The 22504-nt window shown below is 39.2% G+C and overlaps 2 protein-coding genes across 5 annotated transcripts in view; one reads left to right on the top strand and one right to left on the bottom strand.

Moving 5' to 3' along the window:
- Nucleotides 1-998: 998 nt before the first annotated feature.
- gtpbp10 (GTP-binding protein 10 (putative)) lies at nt 999-8590 on the top strand. The gene is made up of 10 exons (XM_033641569.2): nt 999-1127; nt 2525-2718; nt 2914-3005; nt 3317-3461; nt 4074-4147; nt 4264-4316; nt 4421-4528; nt 4625-4702; nt 4822-4945; nt 7816-8590. The coding sequence occupies exons 1-10, from the start codon at nt 1095-1097 to the stop codon at nt 8025-8027; spliced, it is 1113 nt and encodes a 370-aa protein (XP_033497460.2). The 5' UTR covers nt 999-1094; the 3' UTR covers nt 8028-8590.
- Nucleotides 8591-13500: 4910 nt separating this feature from the next.
- adam22 (ADAM metallopeptidase domain 22) overlaps nt 13501-22504 on the bottom strand; it is a 108242-nt gene continuing 99238 nt past the window's right edge. For 2 of the 4 annotated variants that reach the window (XM_078171535.1, XM_078171538.1), the window contains exons 28-32: nt 21694-21794; nt 21344-21410; nt 18803-18892; nt 14781-14904; nt 13501-13610 (exon numbers count right to left, since the gene is read on the bottom strand). In XM_078171535.1, coding sequence (XP_078027661.1) covers nt 13590-13610; nt 14781-14904; nt 18803-18892; nt 21344-21410; nt 21694-21794 — 403 coding nt within the window. In that variant the 3' untranslated portion in view covers nt 13501-13589. The remainder of the gene's footprint in view (nt 13611-14780; nt 14905-18802; nt 18893-21343; nt 21411-21693; nt 21795-22504) is intronic. The other 2 variants (XM_033640347.2, XM_078171537.1) reach the window with 1 other exon arrangement.

The following is a 22504-nucleotide window of genomic DNA, read 5'->3' as shown; positions in this document are numbered from 1 at the left end:
CTTTACAATTTGTCCCAATTTCCTGATGTTATGACTTTCCCACTCCTTGTGAGTCAGGGTCTTTCCTCCAATACCCATTTTATTTCTACACACAATTTGCAAAGAGTTACACAATTTTGATATGTTTTACAGCTAATTGTCTCTGCATTAGGAAAATACAAAGTGCTGATTTTTCAATATTTTACAGTGTCCTATTGTAATATTAGTGTGGATCTTTTGCTGAGTGGTCTGGATTTCAATTTGGTGTCGCGAGTCTTAAACAAAGCAACATGACAATTACATTGACACACCATCGCTCACTGCTGCTCACTCTCATATACCTGAAGGTGACTTTTTAAATATTTTGCAGCAGTGTAAATCACAAGTTTCATCACAATGCGACAGTGTGTACCCCCAGCGGTAATTTGGAATATTGCAGGGGTACATGAGATTTCTTTTTAAATGTTAATTTAAACATATAAGTAATGCATAATCCTCAAAATAATTATACAGCAATAAGTTCAAAATAAAATGTCAAAGTGAAAGGGAACAATGTGAACAATGGGTTCTTCCATAATGGACATGAAGGCAACACACACTGTGGACCATTCATTTTGAACTGAACATTATGTTCATGAGTAGATTACATTTGGATCATGATGGGAGGAAAGCACCAAGCATTTGTGATACATTTTCCACCTGACCATTCTGATGTTTCACAACTTTAAAGCACATTTATTTCATTCTGATAGCTGAAATTCACAATTTAGCCATATATTTAACATATTAGATAAGATAAGAGGATAGTGGAGAGCAATAAGTATCAGTAAAAAACAAACATAAAAAAACTGCAAGGCAACATAACAAGTAAACAGTAGAAAAGAGCAAAATATAATGGGTGATATTAGGTTGAGGGAAGGTGTTACCGTTGGATTCAGCATCATAAGATCATAGGTAAACTGAGCTGTCACTCAACCCCTCGGAGTCCCGCCTCTTTGTCTCTTGATCCAATCAGCTGAGAGGAACCCACCGCTTCCGGTCCTTCCTGTAAACACATGTCAACTAGCCGTTAGCTCTGTCAACAACACAGAAAGTGGCAATAAACGCCACTGAGGATGGTCCACTTCAGCAGAATCTGCTTCCGGAAGGTACGAACTGTAGCAGACATGATTTTAATGTCCTGGAAACAAGTTAACAGTTTTTGTTTACTAAGAACTGTGATTTTGACATTGGTCGGCAAGCTAGCTGTGTGACATGCTAACTGCTATCAAAACATAAGCATTGACTAACTTGGTGTGTGTGTGATGTCTTGGTGTGTTTGCCTCCTTTTAATATATGATGTTAATATGTTTATAGCCACCTGTGACTGAATAGTATAAGAGTAAACCGGTGTTAATGTCGGATAACTATTGAGCTACACTTTAGTTTAAGGATGTAGCATTAAATGTAAAGATGCTTTGATAACAAGGATTTTTTGAGCATGAAAACTAATCTTTGTCATCCTTGACATCCCATTTGTTCGACAAAACAGTCCCAACTCAAGGTCCATTCATAAGCTTTTCCCTGAGCTTTCAACCTAAATATAAGATTCAAGAAAACCTCTATTCTTATTATGTAAGCATAACAAAATTGTAAATGTGTCATCCTCACATGCTGCATACTATTATAACTTAACACACATTTGACGGGATAATAAATATTGAACAAAAACAAAACCTCTAACCAATATGCAAGTGCAAAATTAATGCAATTTTAAATATATAAAAACTGTAAAAGTACAACTAACAAATGTACAAGCAGCAGCAAATGTAGATACCAAGATACGATTGAAAGCTCCAGTAAATGCTTATATAGTCAAGCAACATATAGTTTATTTGACATAATGAGAGGGAGGGCATTGAATCACTCATTTACAAATTATCAAGGATGACACACATGTAAAGAGAGTAAAATTGCAAGAGTCCAGAACAGGTGACCATATATTTTTTGCTATCAAACCAATACAGTAAATACTTTAATTATTGTAAATAGAATAACTGAATGCTGCATATTATATTTAAAAAAAGACATGCAATCTTTTCAGCTTTGGCAGCTTCATTAACTTTTGTTTCCTGAAATTGGTTTTCGAATGTATCAACAGTCTAGCTCCAGAGCCTCTTTCCAGATTTATCCAAAGACAAGACATTAATAGAGGAACTGTAAAATATCATAAATCTAAATTTGGACAGTCAGCTTGGAACTATGTTAGACTGCATTGTCCTTATCAAATAAAAATAAAATAGATAAAATGAGTGCTAGTATAAGAACTCTAAGTTTCCCAAAAGACAACTTAACCATTGTCAAATGTCATCTTATTTTTCTCCCAGCCATCTCGCTCTCATGCTGCTGCCACATGTCAATAAATGATTGTAAATCAAACACTTTATTAGTTTAGATTACCTGAGTCAGTGAGGCAGCTCCAGACTTGACTCACCTGTTTATATCCAGAGGCACTTGCATACATTTGAATCTCATCACTGTTATGTCTCTTGTCTTTGTCCTGCAGTATGGAAACTTTGTGGACAACCTCCGTCTGTATGTCCGTGGAGGCAGCGGGGGCATGGGTCTACCCCGTTTAGGGGGTCGGGGAGGAAGCGGGGGAGATGTTTGGGTGGTGGCTTCAAAGAACATGACCTTGAAGAGGATCAAGGATAAGTACCCTGAGAAGCGTTTTGTCGGCGGAACAGGAGTCAACAGCAGGTTTGTTCCTACAAATACAACCTTAAGACTATCTGTCATTATTATTGGTTATTATTATGCATATTTTTGGCTATCATTCATCAATCACTGACATAAGCTGATGAGTTATGTTTCTCAGAGATCCTCAAATATGCTGTGTAAGAGATGCTAAGAGCTGTTTTGTATTTAGTGTGTGTGAATTTTATTTTTTGACAGTGTCCGAGCGCTGAAAGGAGACAAGGGGAATGATAAGGAGATCTTGGTTCCAGTTGGTATCACAGTCACCACTGATGATGGCAAAGTAATTGGTATGTCAAACATCTTTTTTAATACCTCCCTCATTTTGCACAATGCATGGTCAAAATAGTCTGTGCTACAGTTTTCTAATAGAGCTCTTACTTTGCTGCGAGGTTGTATGTTCATCAGGTTATGTACATCATGTGTGGGATAAAACAGAAGAAGAAGAAGAAGAAGAAGAAGCTTTACTGTCATTGTACAAAAATATACAACAACATTTCGTTTGGCAGCAATCTCTTGTAGCAGCTACAGTATATCAGTAATCAAATCTGAGTAGCACACCCAAATCTGAAAATATTTTTTCAACACTCCTTCACTCAAGGTGACCTGAACGCTGAGGGTGATCGTCTGATGGTGGCGAAAGGAGGAACCGGCGGCTCCTTCCACTCTGGGTTTGAGCCCAGAAAGGGCGAGAACAAACATATAAGGCTGGACCTCAAACTAATCGCTGACCTGGGCCTTGTAGGGTGAGAGCAGACACACACATGAACAGTTTGGTTCATTTTAGCTGAGACTTAAATTGTAACAAATATTTCTCTTAAAGGGTGACTCCATAATTTGTTTTATTTATTTATTTATTAGTTTTCATTTCATTTTGTAGCCTCCCAGTAGTGTTACTTACGTTTTCAAATGAGAAAACTAATACTCTAAGTATGTATGATTTAGCATCAAAATACTATTTTCCAAAGCCCTTCTGAAACCATTTTGCAACATGATCTGATGTAGTTTTCTGCTACATATTATTTAAACTCATGTACTGCTGTGAACACTACAATAGTTTGTAAATAAAAGTCACAACATAACACAAACTAAACGATCGAGGCAGCGGGAGACCAGCAGCTCCTGTGTGCTGTGAGGTAAAACTAGTGTTTTTGTCAGTGGAGTCTGGTGGCTTTGAAGAGGGCAATATAACTATGCTTTCACTGTCAGAGAGCTGCGTGCTTGTGTGTGTTGAGGGAAGTTTGTAACCTACATTTCCGCTTATTGCCAATGGCTCAGTGGGAGTTTGCATTTCAAAAACGTGGAAAAGAATGTACACGATCCCACCCTTTAAATATGTGGTGTTGACTCTTCATCAGATTCCCAAATGCTGGAAAGTCCTCTCTCCTGACCGCCATGTCTAATGCCACACCTCAGATTGCTAACTATGCTTGTAAGTACATCATACTGCACACACATACAGAGGTGTTCTGTCTGAGTTGAATCTTTCTTCAAGTCAATATTCTGTGCTTTTTTAGTGCCATTTCTAAAATCTTTATTATTTCACAGTCACAACTTTGAGGCCTGAGATCGGCAAACTGATGTATACAGATTACAAGCAGGTATGAGAATGCATGTTGGTGTAATGTCCTTTAACTGTCCGTTGAACCGGTTTCCTTTTTATTTGTTTCCCCTCATTTAGTGGTATTCTTGTTATTTCTGGTAGATTTCTGTTGCTGATCTCCCAGGCCTGATCGAGGGAGCTCACATGAACAAAGGCATGGGCCACAAGTTCCTGAAGCATGTGGAGAGGACCAGGCAGCTTCTGTTTGTGGTGCGTAGCTAACATCTTCATCATGTATGTATGAATGTGGTCAGAAAAACCTAATGATGATGGAGTTTGATTTAGTTGTGATCTGTCTGTCTGCAGGTGGATGTTTGTGGTTTCCAGCTGGCAAGTAAGACACCATTTAGGTCGGCCTTTGAAGCTGTTCAACTCCTCACCAAGGTGAGACTGATGTCTTGAAAGATCTTCATAATTAAGTTTTAGTTGTAAAGTGTCCCATCATTGACTCATCCACCATCTTCTTCATCCTACTCCTCCTCCTCTCTCACCATGGCCTCCAGGAATTGGAGTTGTACAAAGAGGAGCTTGTGTCAAAGCCAGCTTTATTGGTGGTGAATAAGATGGACCTACCAGATGCTGAGGACAAACTAGCAGAGCTGGAGGAGCAACTACAAAACCCAGATGGTAAATTTGATGCTTTGTTTTTTGTTTTTATGCCTCTGCACTGGGGATAGCTGAGGTCAGAGGCATTATGTTTGTGGGTTGTTCATCTGTCCATATGTCCCATCCTTGTAAATGCCATCTCAAGAACACCTCAAGGGAGTCCACATTTGGCACAAATTTCCAACATTTGGTCAGATACTGAATTGGTGACTTTTTTTTATGCCCTTTTGGACGCCATACTATACTGTGACGTTTTTATGCGATTGTGAACGCCATACTGTACTTTATTGTTTTTATGCCCTTTGGGTTGCCATATTAAGACGTTTTTATGCCATTTTGTATGCCATACTATACAATGACATTTTTATGCAGTTTTGGACGCCATACCATACTATCACTTTTTTATGCCAATTTGGACGACATACTGTACTATGACTTTTTTATGCCTATTTGGACGACATATTGTGCTATCACTTTTTTATGCCTATTTGGATGACATACTGTACTATGACTTTTTTATGCCTATTTGGACAACATACTGTACTATCACTTTTTTATGCCAATTTGGACGACATACTGTACTATCACCTTTTTATGCCTATTTGGATGACATACTGTACTATGACTTTTTTATGCCTATTTGGACGACATATTGTACTATGACTTTTTTATGCCTGTTTGGATGACATACTGTACTATAACTTTTCTATGCCATTTTGGATGCCATACTATACTATAACGTTTTTATGCCGTTTTGGACGACATACCATGCTATAACTTTTCTATGCCATTTTAAATGCTATACTATACTATGATGTTTTTATACCATTTGGACGACATACTTTACTATGACTTTTTTATGCCAATTTGGACGACATACTATACTATGACTTTCCTATGCCATTTTGGATGCCATACTATACTGTGACGTTTTTATGCTGTTTTGGACGTCATACCATACTATGACTTTTCTGTGCCATTTTAAATGCTATACTATACTATGACGTTTTTATACCATTTTGGACGACATACTATACTATGACTTTTCTATGCCATTTTGGATGCCATACTATACTGTGACGTTTTTATGCTGTTTTGGACGTCATACCATACTATGACTTTTCTGTGCCATTTTAAATGCTATACTATACTATGACGTTTTTATACCATTTTGGACGACATACTATACTATGACTATTTTTTCATGGTTTTGTATGACTTTTTTTCATGATTTTGGACGACATACTGTACTTTGACTTTTTTTCATGATTTTGGATGACATACTATATTATGACTTTTTTTTCATGATTTTGGACGACATACTATACTATGACTTTTTTTATGATTTTGGACAACATACTGTACTATGACTATATTTTCATGATTTTGGACGACATACTATAGTTTGACTTTTTTTCATGTTTTTGGACGATATACTATACTATGACAATTTTTTCATGATTTTGGACAATATACTATACTATGACTTTTTTTCATGATTTTGGACGACATACTATATTATGACTTTTTTCATGATTTTGGACGACATACTGTGACTTTTTTTCATGATTTTGGACGACATACTGTGACTTTTTTTCATGATTTTGGACGACATACTATACTATGACTTTTTTTTCATGATTTTGGACGACATACTATACTATGACTTTTTTTCATGATTTTGGACAACATACTATACTTTACTATGACTATTTTTTCATGATTTTGGACGATATACTATACTATGACTTTTTTTCATGATTTTGGACGACATACTATACTACGACTTTTTTCATGATTTTGGACGACATACCGTGACTTTTTTTCATGATTTTGGACAATATACTGTAGTATGACTTTTTTCATGATTTTGGACGACATACTGTGACTTTTTTTTTCATGATTTTGGACAATATACTCTAGTATGACTTTTTTTCATGATTTTGGACGACATACTATACTATGACTATTTTTTCATGATTTTGGACGACATACTATACTATGACTTTTTTCATGATTTTGGACGACATACTGTGACTTTTTTTCATGATTTTGGACAATATACTGTAGTATGACTTTTTTTCATGATTTTGGACGACATACTATACTATGACTATTTTTTCATGATTTTGGACGACATACTATATACTATGACGTTTTTTGATGATTTTGGACGACATACTATACTATGATTTTTTTTTTTCATGGTTTTGAACTACATACTATACTATGACTATTTTTTCATGATTTTGGATGTCATACTATACTTTGACTTTTTTTCATGATTTTGGACTACATACTATATTATGACTTTTTTCATGATTTTGAACGACATACTATACTTTGATTTTTTTTAATGATTTTGGACCACATACTGTACTTTGATTTTTTTTTTCATGATTTTGGACCACATACTATACTGTGACTTATTTTTCATGATTTTGGACGACATTATACTATGACTATTTTTTCATCATTTTGGACGATATACTATACTATGACTTTTTTTTTTCATGATTTTGGATGACATACTATACTATGACTATTTTTTCATCATTTTGGATGACATATTATACTATGACTTTTTTTCAGGATTTTGGAAGACATGCTTTTCTGTGACTTTTTCCATGTTTTTTGATGACATACTATACTCTGTCAAGATCAGGAAAAAGAGTTAAAATTGGGATCAGTTGCTATTATCACAAGGTGACTAGATACTGTACTGCACAATTTTCCAAAAATTGCAGCATTAAACGTGCATATTGAATGATGACAACCAAGACACAAAGAATAACAAGCATTTGTACAGCTTTGACGTGTTGACAGGAAAATAAATACATCTTGGGCTTTTATGTGTTAAATTTTCTTTCTGTTGTTTTTACTTCCTGCAGAGTTCTCTGATCTGTTGCCTGATGACATGATACCCAAGAACTACATGACCTTCAGACACGTGGTTCCTGTCTCTGCCTCCACTGGGTTTGGCATCGACTGCTTGAAAAGTTGCATCCGGGAATCACTTGATGAGGATGCAGCAGTGGCAATAAAAGCCATCCATCATGACAGACTGCAGGCACTGCGGCACCACTCGCAAGAGCATTTGTGATGAACATGTACAACATATGAAGCATTCAAATGGACCTACAGTGTAAAATGAGGCAGATGAACAGCAGCCTCTGAGAAACACCTGTGACATACAGTGAAGAACTGTCCACAGAAGTGATAGGGGATGACTTTCTCATTGACCGTCTCAGCCAAAACATCCAGTGTTTTGGGGCTTCTGGGGTTCAGTACAGTTTCATCTGTGTTTGAAAAGTCTTGTTTGCTCAAACGTTGTTTTCAGTATCTACACCACAGTTAACACAGTACATCTTAATTCAGAAAAAACACACTGTAATGGACTAATATGCCCACCATGAAAGGATGCTGGTTAAGCAGTCTAAGTTCTATCCAATGCCAGATAAATTAAATAATACAGAATGTAGAGTTGGGTTGATTTTTGTTTTGTCCAGTCCAATGTGCAACCTGAAACGAATTTGATTATCCAGTATGCAAACCAGCTGAACCAGCATTTGTTAGTTAAAAAGCAGCCTACATCAGCAACCTGTGCCAGTGGCATCACAGCACTAAATCCAACTTGTTTTGCATCAGTATTAAACAGTGACGACATGATTAAACATTATGTTTGTTCAGCTCTGATGTTACATGACGCGATGTGATAGTAGGACACTCGCTTGTTGTTGGGACATGGTGTCGTGTTCCAATCGGGGGCGGCTGCTGCATCAAGTGTGTAAAATTCAGTATCTTGGTCCAGTGTTTTGCTTAGTAACAAACCGGTTTGAACATTTTTACACCCACTGAACCCTAGGATGTGTTTATCAACTAGTTTCTTTTCTATTTCATCCAATTGCTCACAGAGATTAAGATTGTATTTATTTTTTTATTGGCGTGTCTTGTTGGGATGATCTGATCCAGCCTTTTCTCCTCAGTCACCAATTCTGATACTTCAACTCTGGATTTCTGCCAATACACTCTCTTTTTTCCAAGTTTGAAATTGTTGAACTCATTTTTCTGTAAGGTAACACGAGGCCAGCGATTTTACTGTGTTACCTAAGACCTAGTCAGCCGTGACTGCATGCAGATCACTAATAGTTCAGTCAGGAGAGACTTGCTCTGAGAGAACGCTCATATAGAAGTTAAATGTCTTTTGCGATTAGACCCCATCGTGATGTAAAGACGTAGGAGATTAGGGATCCCCCACCCCTGTGGAGTCTAGACGCTGGTGGTGGTAATGGTGGTGATGAGATGAGATGAGATGGGGGAGCTGAGGATCTGGGTGTGAAGAGGAGTGGGCTTTTGATGAGCTGGTCCTGGACTCTGGCTAAGGTGACTGAAGGTGAATGGGGTGGAGGAGGGTGCGGCGATTCTGCCTAAAATGACAGCTGACAGGAGCAGAGAGGAGAACAGATTTAAAGTTTAGTTTTGGTGGGAGTGGGATCGAGAGAGAATTGTGAATAACATTAAGTCTTCCTGATTGAACTACTAGTTAGATCTGTGCATCCTGATCGTGTTGCTTATTTACCATATTGTAATACAAAAGAATGAATGAAGTCAGTTTTCCATTATACCTGTAGTGTTTTTAGAGTTATTAGAAATGTCAGCAGACAGATGTGTTGATGAAAGTTTTATTTTATATTAAATATATTACAATACTGAATGATTAAGAGGAAAAAAAAATATGGGGATTGATTTTTGCATCATCAGTCTGTACAGCATACAGGCAAAATTAAAAAAAAAAGAAAAAAAATGACAGCAACTTCAGTATTTAGATTTGAACTAGTACATGTGGGGGGGGGTTCAAGGTCCCTGCAGCAGAGTGCTGATGTGTCTGGCAGGATGGGACCACATGATTGAGACTGGGTGGTATACGGATACATTCAAGTCTCTGGCCAGACAGAGACAGACAGCTCATCTGTGGGGACGTTTCTGCCAGAGTCATCCTGTTAAGGATCTGTCAGTCCAGCCGTGTGCGCAGGCAGACGCAGCAGATATGTTTGGAGGATTGGGAAAAAAAAAAATCGCTGCAGCCTGTGTGGTCCCATCCTCAGCGGAGAGTCCTCAGAATGTAGTAGAGTGCAACGTCCATGACACTAGGACAAAAGTCTTAGCACAGTATTCTGATGTTAAAAATCAAGAGCTCTGAGGCGTAGCTCTCCGCAGCCTTAAGTAGCCCAGGAAGTAGACTGGGCCACTGGACACTGACCAATACTTAAAGAAGACCAGAGCAGAGAAGAAAGCTCTGGTTAGAAGGCAAATCATGAGCCCATACAGATCTCATTTACAACATTATGTGTGTCCAAACCTTATATGATACAGATGAGCACATGCCAGAGGAACGACCACTTCTATTGGCCCCAGGACAAATGTGTTTCAAAAAATTGTCTCCATTCAAACTCATCAACACACATAATTACAATAATGCACTTAATTACTGTTTGAATCGTTGCTGTACATAACGCTGAGAAAAAAGTGAACATTACAAAGGTACTTAATAAAAAAGATACTAGTAGCAATATTAGTTCAATATTGTGAAGATCATATTACCTATACAGTCCTAATGCATACATGAATTACAAATGAACGAGTGCCCACACCGCAACAAAACTAAACAACGGTAAAATGACAGACAGGAGGCTGTAGGACAACAACGTCTACACAAGGTAGAACAATGAGTTGTAACTGTACAAAGAACTTGCTTTGGGGGAACGATATGGGATTAGTCTCCAAAAAAAAAAAAAATCGAACTTAAAGGGACAGTTCACCCCAAAATCAAAAATACATATTTTTCCTCTTTCCTGTCGTGCTCTTTATCAGACTAGATTGTTTTGGTGTGGGTTGTTGAGTGTTGGAGATATCTGCCTTTATTAGACAGGACAGATCCAGAGTGAAGGGGGAGAGAAAGGGGGACGAAATGCAGCTAAGGGCCATGGGCTGAAACCAAACCCACGGCCGCCGTGGGAAGGACAGAGTCCCTGCACATGGGGTGTCCACACCACTCTTTGAGCTAATGGGCGCCCCATATCTGCCTTCTCTTGAATATAATGGAACTCGGCTTGTGGTGTGCCAATTTTTTTTTTAAACTCTTGCCATTCAATACAAACTACGCTAACACTGGATCAGAAATGTGCGATATTTTTGCCCAAACTAGATACCAAACAAAAGCCAGACACTGTGTGAAAATATGCTGGACTTAAATTAATCTCTGTTGAATGAGGGGTCTCTGACAGATGTTTCGAATCTCCAACTTTTAGGGGGCAGTCCTTCTCAACAGCAATGTCTCTCTCCAGAAATCAGACATTGTTGTGAGCAGTTTCATGTGGGAACTATTTTCTTACTACCGAGCTACACCTCCCAACTGTATCACTACACAGACGGAAGCGTGCATCTACCGCTAGCTCACATAGCACCAATGAGCTAGCAAACATAACAGCTCAGCTTAGGAGGATAGCATTGTTTGCATCTCATGCTGTCACGAGAACGAGCCTCTCGTTCATGAGTAGATGCACACCTCCTTCTATGCGGTGACAAGAAAATAGTTCCTACATGAAACTGAAAGGTCTGTGGATTATCTTGAGTAATGATTTCTGGGACGAAACATTGCTGTTGAGTTTTTGTGGCGCTTTGAGCACCACAAGCCGAGTGTCATCTGGTTCCATTATACTGGAGAGAAGGTTGATATCTTCAACACTCGATAACTCACCAAAACAATCTAGACTGATCAACAGCAGTACATGTGAGAGGAAAAATTTGTTTTTGATTTGGGGGTGAACTGTCTCTTTAAATAGCTACACTGGCATGACATCAGCACAAAAGAAAATCTGTTCTCAGTCGTTTTTAAACCCTGCAACTTCCTGCCATGAATTGTCCCGACTCTGCTGACAGTCTGTGGTACACAAACCCATTTAGACAACAGCAAATAGGCAATGAGGCAAAAAGTTTTTCAGTGACATGCTCGTTTCCCGTGATGGTCTCACAAACAGCCTACCAGAGAAATAACTTAATTTGATTATAGAACTGTCATGCTGTTGGTCTCCACAAGCTCAAACAGCAAGCACTGTACAGCATAGTTAATCATTTACAAGGCTAAATATCTCAATCATCACAGCTAAACCCAAAATGCACATTTCAATCACAGCTTCCAGATTCCTCGCCCGAGTCAGGCCGTCAACTGCACATCTTATTCTCGCACTCATCTGAGCGACTTCATGTGCTGCCACATCGTGAAAACACGAGCACACTTGGCTCAAATGTAGAATCAGGGGAAAAACATCTTAATGTCATCGACGGGAAATTTCAAAGAAAGAAAAACCCCAGGAGTGAAAAGCGGCTATAACTACACCAAACACGTCGCACCCATTTCACTCAGGAAATGGCACATAAAACTAATTAAATGTTCCTAAATAATACTCATCAACAGCCGCTTCCAACAACACTCCTAATGTGCCACCATCAACAACTTCATCAATACTTCCTCAGTCATTACTGGATGTCTGTGTGTTTCTCCCAGAGATGGATGAAAACCAGTGCTAAGATAATATAAAAACACTTTTACATTCTGCTGTGGATGGAGAAAGCTATAGAGGTCACAGTCACACAGGAAAAAGCCGGAGGGAGGAAGAAAAAAATAGGAGAAGACGAAAAATAGAAACACAGACAGAAGAACCAGTGCGGGGCCCTCTTATCTACAGAGATCCGCTTCTGTCTACAACACAACACAGCAGGAAGAGATGTCTCAGTCTCTTTCAAAATAAAAGCAAAAACATACTCTGTGTGTATTTTTACTGTACATATTTACACACGCACAAACAAACCGAGGCGAGGAAGAGCAGGGCGGGGTCAGGTGGGGTCCATGTCATGGGTTATGGGCTATAACTGGTGATACAATATGGGTTACCTATAGTGGAGAGGAAGCGTTTTAAGCCTACAGAAGGTATAAAATCACTGCCCCCCTCGCATGCTTTCCTCACATCAGACCGCTGTTCTTCTTGTCTTTTCTGTAGGAGGAGATTGATGATAAACAGGGTTGTCTCATGCATACAGTGATTCACGTGCGTCAAAATGATCCAACAAGTCCAGAGATGCAGTGTGATGCGATGACCTGCTCCTGGCTCTGCTGCTCCATTAACAGAGGAGCTCCAAACAACTCTTTGGGGGGGTCAGTGGCATTGAAGTGACAAGAGCCGAGCTAAAGGAGGATGTGTTGAGGTTTAAGGGTTTGGGACAGGTAAGGAGGGATCGGAGTGGGGGGGGGGGGGGGGGGGGGGTTGGGGTCCCAGTCCCATAGATGCGGCCTGAGCAGACAGGAACAGCTCAGTCTGAGCTCCAGCTGGTCTGGAGTGGATGTGGAGCTGGTTTCTCCGCTGGCGATCCGCATCGTCTTGTAGAGATCCACTGAATGACACCGCCTGGAGAGACGGCCTCGGAGATGCTTGTACACACTCACTCACACACGCCTTTGCCTATTTCCGCTCCAGTGGGGGGGGCTCTCTCTCTGTTTCTCTTAAATCGCTTAGAGTCAATTTTGTTTCATTTTTGTGTTTTTCATTCATAGAAAAGGAGAGACAAGTGTAGTTCCTCGAGGTCTTTCACAGAGTGGGTAAGGAGGCTGTTATATTGAAGTCTCCCACAGCTGAGGAGAAGAAAAGAGGAGAGAACAAGGGAAGAGATGATTAAAGGAAAGACATTTTAACATGAGTTCACTGTTTGTCAGTCACATCACCTCCTATTTACATTATATTGGTTCTGTCTTCAACATACAGCATGTGATTTTCTACCACCATGGGGTCTCTCAGTCAAAACAATAAACGCAGAAACAAAAGATGGAGCAAGGCTGTCATTGCAGTCAGGTTCTCCTGGTTAGAATTCCTACATTATTCATCATTAAGGAGGTTTTTACCAGGAGAAAATTATCTGCAGAGGCCTCTTCACCTCCAAAACAAACGGACCAGGTGTCTCATTTATTAAAAGGTGCGTAGGAGCTGTACTAAAAATGTATGTACGGAGAAAAGCCAAAAATTTCATGCACAAAGAAATATTCGCCAATTTCTACAATCAGGCTTTAACCTCACCATCTGCATCGCCAATTTCCTGTCTCCAAAATGTTCGTATGCATGGTTTTTAAGATCACAACTTTTGCTTGGGAAGTGACGTACGCCTCTTTCAGGCCTCGTTTTGTGCATATGAAATGTTTATAAATGAGACCCCAGGTGATTTAAACTGGGAAATTTAAACTTCATGTTACAAATCAGTGTCATTCTGATGCTTTTTGGCTCGGATGAGCTGCTAGCCTAGCACCTAATAATGTGTGCTCACCTTTTTTCTCTGATAACTAATGATCTAGACATTCAGGATTTTTTTTGCCAGGAGCCAAATTGTCTGCAGAGGTCTCCTCCTCGTTGCAATATATGGACCCAGTGATTTAAACCGATAAAAATAATAAATTAAGCAGTTTCATATCAAAAATCTTTTTTTTCCAAAGCTGTTTGGGCTTGTGTGGAGGGGCTGCTATTACAGTGGCCGGCACAAAACACGAATGGTCCTATCTCGAGTTAGTGTTTGGTTTGTCCATTCTAGGCTACTGTAGAAACAGGTTGGTGCAACATGGTGGACTCTATAGATGAGTACCCGCTCCCTTTGTAGATGTACGGCTTATTCTGAGGTAACATAAACAAAGCAATCCCTATTTCAGGTGATTATACACTAGAGAAAAAATACTTCTTATATTCCATTTCTGCCAATATATCCCCCTAAATCCTACACACTGGACCTATACATGATGTAATGTGCTCCTGATACTTGCCCTGGCGCTCTGCCTGTTTGCTTTCCTCTGGTCATCGGGGAGCGGGGGCATGGGATACGGGTATCTCCTGCTGGATGCAATAGATCCAGTAGAGGAAGTGGGAGACTTGGCAGGGGATAGTGTCCTGAGGAAAAGAGGAAGTGACATTATTAAAATATTGCCTCTTACGTTGGTTTAGGATTAAGTTGGCCAAAGACACAGATGGATAACTGAGGTGAGATTCAGGAGCTAATGTTAGATCTGTGACTTTGGGCAACATTCATCTTGAGCTGCTCTAATGATTCACCCTCCTACAGAGAGAGGTTGATCTTAAAAGCTCTTGTTGCCGTTCACCAAAAGCACAGCGACAGGCAGGTCATGTAATCTCTTAAAAAACATACATAAGCTTTTAGGGGCAACCTCTGCACACAGCAGTACACGGGTCCCAGCTGCGGTGTGGGCATAGTCATAGTTTCCTGCAACTCACTCTGCCACAGCATTACTTTCGCTTCATCATCGGACACACAAACCGTCTGCAGGAAGTCACCTTTAGCCACTGTTAAGAAACACATGCTGCTAAAGGTAACTTCTGCGGAGCCAGTGTGTAGTCCTGAATGGTTAGATCAGTGTGTGTGTTTAAATGAGGAATGCTGGGGGCAGTGAGTGTGGTGAGGTGACTGGGACGGCAGACCAGACCGGAGCTGGGTGAGAACAGACTGAGAAAGTCAGAGGAAGAACTCCTGTCCAGTGAAACAGCCACAGAGAGCCTGCCCCATGTACAGTACAGTAGCTTGTTTACATCAGCGCTGATTGGTGGTCAGAAATACCTGGACTGGTCAAAGTAGTGGAGGGAGTGGGTGGGCCGCTGGCTCCAGATGTACTTTTCTAATGAAATCCCATATTTGATCATTATTTCTAAAACTGCAGCCATTGCAAGCATGCTGACTTTAGCATCTAGCTCAAAGCACCGCTGTGTCAAAGTATAGTTTCATATTGCCACTGGTGAGGCTGCAGACTGTTGGTCTTGTTATTAGATTAGCATGTCTCTATTAGTAAACTCAAGTAATTTTTTATACCTGACTTGATCAATCACAAACAATCCTTAATTTGCTACACATCAGCAGTGGAAGAAGTACTCCCATATTTTACTTCAGTAAAAGTAGTAACAACACGACAGTGTAGAAATAAGAAAGTAATTCATTCAAAATCTTATTTAAGTAAAAATATGAAAGTATTAGCATCAAATTATACTTAATGTACCAGAAGCATAAGTTCTTATTGTGCAGAATGGCCCATTTCAGACTAATATGTTTATATTATTTAATTATAATTATTTAAATGACTTTATATAGTGCGGGGTAGTTTAATCCATAGCAATATCTCATCATCTATTGATGGGTTTATATTTTATATTAATAATCTCAATCAGTAAAGTAACTAGCAACTACGTTTAATAGATGTAGAGGAGTAAAAAGTACAATATTTTTCTTTGAGACATACAGTAGAGGAGTAGAGGTACAAAGCTGAAAAAAATGGAAATACTCAAGTAAAGCACAAGCTCCTTAGACTTGTATTAAAGTATAGTACTTGAGTTGAGTCAGTGTACTTAGTTACATTCCACCCCTGTTATACATAGGAAAATACAATCTTTACAACAAACAGCTTTCCCTCTTTCTAGTTCCTTTTTTTTTCAAATAAGAAAACTCTGCGAAAATAAACCTTTAATGGAAGGTTTTTACGTGTGTTGCACGTTATATTGGACTCAGAATTAGAGTTGCTTTATTCCCTAAATGTACAATGAACAGGAATCTGACCTGGTGAATCAGTGCAGTGAACCAAGAAAGTTAAAAGGTTAAAGGTTAGGTTAAAATCTTAAATGTATACTAACCAGGATCATCGGTTACTGCTTGTAAACATGCACACCAGAGAAAGTAAAAGCCAGCACCAGATGAGCTCTCGTCTGGCAGTTCCCCAGCTCTATGTCCTTTTTTAAGCACTCTGTTTCTTGGATGTGTCCTGCTTATGGTCTGGCACCTGGTCGCTACCTTTGTATAAATCCCCAACCTTGCATGAGCGCTGTAGGGCTACACACCCATAAACATCCAGAGCACAGACAGTAAAAAGAAAATAAGAAAATACAGGCAGAGGGCAGAGTCTCTGAAGAAAAACACACCGCTACACACTTCTAGTGGGTCATAAGTGATAATTGAGAAGGATTATTTCAGTATGAGTCTATACACTGCTTTTTAAGAAAATTCTGCAAAGTATATCTATATATATAAAGTTAAAAGTATAATAATAAAATGCTGTTACTGTTGTAACTATCAACATAAAAACAGCAACAAAAAAGTCTGAACTGATCATACCGCTGTATTCTACAAGGCTCAATCCCTACTGCAACTGCTGCCATTAGCAGCAGGATTTTAAGCTTGCTGATTGGCTGTTTACTTAATGCAGTATTCTTGTGAAGAGATTTGTGCCCAGTCTTGTGCTCTACCTGTGACTTTTTTAGATTAACTCTTTGAAACCTGAGCAGATTGGCTTGATTTATTTTAGAAACATGGAAAGAAGGCAATGAGCAATAACAAAAGAAATGGCCCCCACCCCCCAAAATACTGAGAAATTAGTTAAAAGAGAAAATTAGGAGAGAAAAAAATGAAAAGAAAGTTAAAAACACACAAACATGGAAATGACCTGGAGAGAGTGCTTAAAAATTATAATAATTCTGTAACATAATTTTAAAATGTAATAATACAATAATAATCATAAATATATTTTTTCTAGCTTTTTACTTTTTTCCTTTTTTTTTAAAATAATTTTCTAATTTTTTTTTTTTTTTTTAATTTTTAAAATAATTTCCTAAATTTTTAATTTATTTTTTGCAATTTTTATGACATTTCTTACCAAGCTGCTTATTTCTCCCATGTTTTTGAAAGAAATCACACCAATTTGCTCGGGTTCAAAGGTTTAAATACCTGCAAAAGGCCTCTGAAAGCAGCACAAGAAAAGTTACATCACTCCAGGTTTTAAAGAGTTAATATATATATATTTTTTCTAAGCAGATGATTTCATCAGAAGGTCTCTGTGCTGATTTACTTGATGGTAATTGGTCAGTTATGTCACTAAAAAAAAAAAAATTAGTCTTTAGTTTTACTTCTGGAACCAGAGCTCCCTGATGTAACCCTCCACATGTCTCCACTCCTTTGTCCTCCAGCAGATGTACTAACAGGGAGAAGGGCAGGACTGTGCTCCTGGACACAATGAAGGTCTATAGATTACAGTGCTCGTTGACTATTTGGTGGCGTTTATCTCATAGAAGGGAAGAAACTGTCGATGACATGGGGCCGGCGCTCTACAGAGCCAGGGCGCCCATGAGCTTCCTTGTCAGGGAAACCTTGTGGCTTGTGATTATCTATAGACCCTGGACACTTGGATCAGAGTGGTGGCCTACAGTTCATCACAGCAGCACAGTGATGATGTCAGCGCAGCGCCCGAAATGTTTGGCTCTGCACTGACATCACACTGATGCGAAGGCACGTGAGGTCACTGGGTGAGAGGCAGCGCGGACACACAGACACTGACAGAACAACACGCAACATGCAGAGGGAACAAGAGACTGAGGGGGAGAAGCAAAGAAGGGAATAAGGAGAAATTAGGAATAACATGACTGTGTTAGAACTGTCACACTAGCACAGGCAGTAAGAGCCATTATTCTTTTTGCAGAATGAAAATAAAAAATCTGCAAAGTAAAGAGCAGCTGATCAAAAAGAAACAAATGTCTTCACTCAAACTAAAAGGAAGGATGACATAAAATAGGATATATTATAATGTAAAGCAGAAAAACTTTTTTTTAATACTCAGCAGCAACCCCTTTGAGAAACTACACAACATGCCAGCTATAGATAACACTCTCTGAGATATTACTTTTAAACGTCCAGATTGGAGCTAGTTGCTACTTCCCTTGACCAAGCCACAAATCAAACCAAAAGTGAGGGGGATTTTAGACAAGCGTGTGGGGTACAGGACATGGTCTGAGGTAATACCTAAGGTAAGGTCCTTGAGTGTTTCTATTCACATCTTCTACCCATTTAGTTACATCATAAAACTCTGTTTTGAAGCGAGGGGTTAAATACCTGTGGGAGGGGGAGGAGGGGGTGATGGACACAACACAAGGAGGGGGAGAAGAGAGAAAAAGGAAGGAGGGAAAAGAAATTGAAAAAGGACAGAAAAATTCCCAGAAATAAGCGAGTGTTGGGGGGGGGGAGAGAGAGGAAGAGGAAATATTTTTAGGAAAGCAGAGCAGAGCAAAGATATCCTGAACAAACACCAAGATGCAATTGAGAAAATGGTGAGAAGATGGCGGACAGACCTGTGTGTGGTTTCAGATGAAAACGGCACCATGGAAATCACAAACAACTGTGTCGTGTGTTACAGGCTCAGTTGCATATTGGTTACATGTCACGTCATTCCAAGCAGTTAGCAGTCAGTCTCATGCTTGCTATGAGAACAGGTGCACTGCAGACAGTTTAAATGCCAAGACCTTCAAACCCACAGACAAACAGACCAACACGCCAGGCTGGGACGCAGCCGATGCACACTGTTCATTCACAGTCAACGAGCATATATGCAAACACTTTATTCACAGGTAAGAGGTGAGTTAAGTTTAAAGGACTCAGAGGTTTAATGCAGCCTCACAAGCCAGACAAGAGCAGCAAGTTCACACTGAGATAACTTGACTGCATGGTCTGTGACTTGACTGGCTTGTGAGGCTCTTTGTACCTCTTTTATCTCTGATGCAAAATTTGAGGAGAGCTTTCTTTCCAGAGTTGTGTGAATTGTTTTAATAGCTACACTAAACCTTTAACAGGACAGTAATATTCTTTATTTTCTCATCATCAACAAATCTAATGAAAAGACCAAAACCAAATATAAATTGATCCCACTAGAATAAACTGTTTGTGTGTCCTGATATCCCTTGTTTTTTTGTACTATTGACCTTCATTGGTGTTCAGATACTTTTAAAGGGACAGTCCACCCCAAAATTAAAAATACATATTTTCCCTCTTACATGTAGTGCCATTTATCAGTCTAGGATGTTTTGGTGTGAGTTGCAGATATCGGCCCTGGCGATGTCTGCTTTCTCTCAAATATAATGGAACTAGATGGCACTCGGTTTGTGGTCCTCAAAGCGCCAAAAAAATAAATGTGAAAAACTCAACAGCAATGTCTCTTTCCAGAAATCATGACTCGGTAACTCAAGATAATCCACAGACCTTGTTGAGAGAAGTTTTATGTAGGAACTATTTTCTTTCTACCAATCTACACCTGCGAACCGTATCACAGCGCAGAAGGAAGCGTGCATCTACTGCTAGCTCACCTAGCACTGAGCGAGCTAACGTTACAGCTCAGCCAAGGAGGACGCCATCACTATTTATATCTTGCGCTATAGAAAGCACGAGCCTCTAATACATGAGTAGATGCACGCTTCCTTCTGCGCTGTGATACTGTTGGCAAGGTTACTTCAGTTTAAATAAAATAGCTCCTCCATGCTCACAACAAGGTCTGTGGATGATCTTGATTAACCAGGTCATGATTTCTGGAAAGAGACATTGCTGTTGAGTTTTTCAAGTGTATTTTTTTGGCGCTTTGAGCACCACAAGCCGAGTGTCATCTAGTTCCATTATATTGGAGATAAGGCAGACATCTCTACGGCTGATATCTCTAACACTCAGCAACTCAAGCCAAAACAATCTAGACTGATAAACAGCACTACAGGTAAGAGGAAAAACATGTATTTTTGATTTTGGGGTGAACTGTCCTTTTTAAAAATGCATAAATGTGCCACATTGCTGCACTGGGTAAACACAGGCACTGTAATAGGGTTGCCATGATACCAAAATTCAATGCAATACTAACATAAAAAAAACCAAAACTAAATACTGTCAATACAAATCTGTACAAATCGATGCAAAAAAACAAGTTTTTTAAATTTTTATTAACAACACGCACACAGTGCTGGTGCAGAGAAGGTCACTGAACACACACCTCCGGTCATGTGGTGGGTTCATTGATGGAGAGAATGCCATAAAATCTGATTTTTTTTATAGCTTTAGTGCTATCCACACAATTGAATGCATAATCTATGGAGATCATATCATTTTAAACACGTGGTATCATAAAAAGCATCTAAGTATCAATAATTTTGTCAACCCTTACACTGTAGTTTATTCCTGTCAATGCTGTGAATGCTCTTGAGTGCACCCAACGTGTGTTAATCCATGGGTGAAAATAGTTGCCAACAAATACACTGTTTGCCCTGTTTGAGGAACACTTGCCAAAAACTACAGTGCCCAGCTGTTTTATGAGACACTTTGCCTTTGTTTATTATTGATGATTAGGAGGTAGGAGGTTTGTTTTGGTCTTTTCATGGCATTTGTCGACATAAAAGGTACAAAATAAAGCATAACTCCTCCCTTCCTTCCCTCCTCCAGTCTATGTCCACTAGAGCATCTTCTTATCTGCACATCCCATGTACACTGTTCATTAACCTCACAACATGACCAAGTAGCCAGAAGAGAACTTACTCTGTGGAGTTGGAGCGAGCGCGGAACTTCTTTCCTTTCAGTTTCTTACGATTACCGCTCAGATTTCCTGGAGAGAAACAGAACATGAAAACACACTTTAAATACAAGCGTATACTGTGACATGGAGAATATTTACTGGTGGTGCTGTTTTGAGTTGAACTGTGATGAGTTTGTTTCCCCAAATTCAAGAAAAAGGCAACACTCCAGTGGTTAAAAAAAGTTGTAGATAAATTCATGATAACGATCAAGACTTTCTCCTGCATTTATCTGTGAGACACTGGTAAATTCAGTGCCGCAGCAGCGCCACTGTTTCCTCTTCCTGTGTGTATGGGTGCGGGTTTGTGCATCACCTTGCCACGAGTTGCTCCTCGGTCGCCCGTTTTCACAGATGTCAGAGATGTGTTTGGCATCTGGGATTCTCTCGCTCCATGAGTGGGATAGGCCATTAGATCTACACACACACACACACACACACACAGCATGGACAGATAATCATCAGCACAACATCGTTCTCCCCAAGCTGCAACAAATCACTACACGCTGTTCTGCTCCTGTTGCGTTAGTGGAGACGAGGGAAAGGCGGAATATGAAGACACCATCGCAGCAGATGGCAACATTATGAGCTGTGAAACAATATCATGGCAGATGAATGTGACATGATTAGGGATGGGCACTTTAATAAATTTACATATTACAGTGCTCTAATAAATGGAGTCCAAAATGGAGAGATAGAGATTAGCCAACATTACACATTCATTTTGTTTATTGTTGCAATACTTATAAACATCACTTTTACGCCCGGTCAATCAGGGCCGTAATGACCTATTTTTTTATCACTGGTGGAGACCATTTTCAATCTGCACCTTTTCCAAACCAGCGCTTCAGGGGCGTGTGAGGGAAATTCCCCCCAGGAGAAATTTTTATAAATTAAACAGCTAAACTGACCATTTTAGAGCATTTTGAAACAAGTCTTTTATTAAATACTATACTATGACTTTTTTAATGAGTCTTTTATTTTAATGACTTTTTATGACATACCATACTACGACTTTTTTTTAATGTAATTAATTTTTAACGACTTTTTTAATGACATACTATACTATGACTTTTTTTAAAATTTTTATTCACTATTTTTATGACTTATTTTACAATGACTTTTTT

The sequence above is a fragment of the Epinephelus lanceolatus genome, chromosome 10, assembly GCF_041903045.1.
Source record: "Epinephelus lanceolatus isolate andai-2023 chromosome 10, ASM4190304v1, whole genome shotgun sequence".
Classification (NCBI taxonomy): Eukaryota; Metazoa; Chordata; class Actinopteri; order Perciformes; family Serranidae; genus Epinephelus; species Epinephelus lanceolatus.
The sequence above is the reverse complement of the archived record's forward strand: the minus strand, read 5'-3'. Positions and strand labels throughout refer to the sequence as shown.

Excerpts from the sequence above, each read along its gene's own strand:
- gtpbp10 (XM_033641569.2), top strand. The coding sequence starts at position 1,095 with ATGGTCCACTTCAGCAGAATCTGCTTCCGGAAG. Across the intron at positions 3,006-3,316 it reads TGATGATGGCAAAGTAATTG|GTGACCTGAACGCTGAGGGT; the intron begins GTATGTCAAACA and ends CCTTCACTCAAG. Across the intron at positions 4,317-4,420 it reads TGTATACAGATTACAAGCAG|ATTTCTGTTGCTGATCTCCC; the intron begins GTATGAGAATGC and ends TATTTCTGGTAG.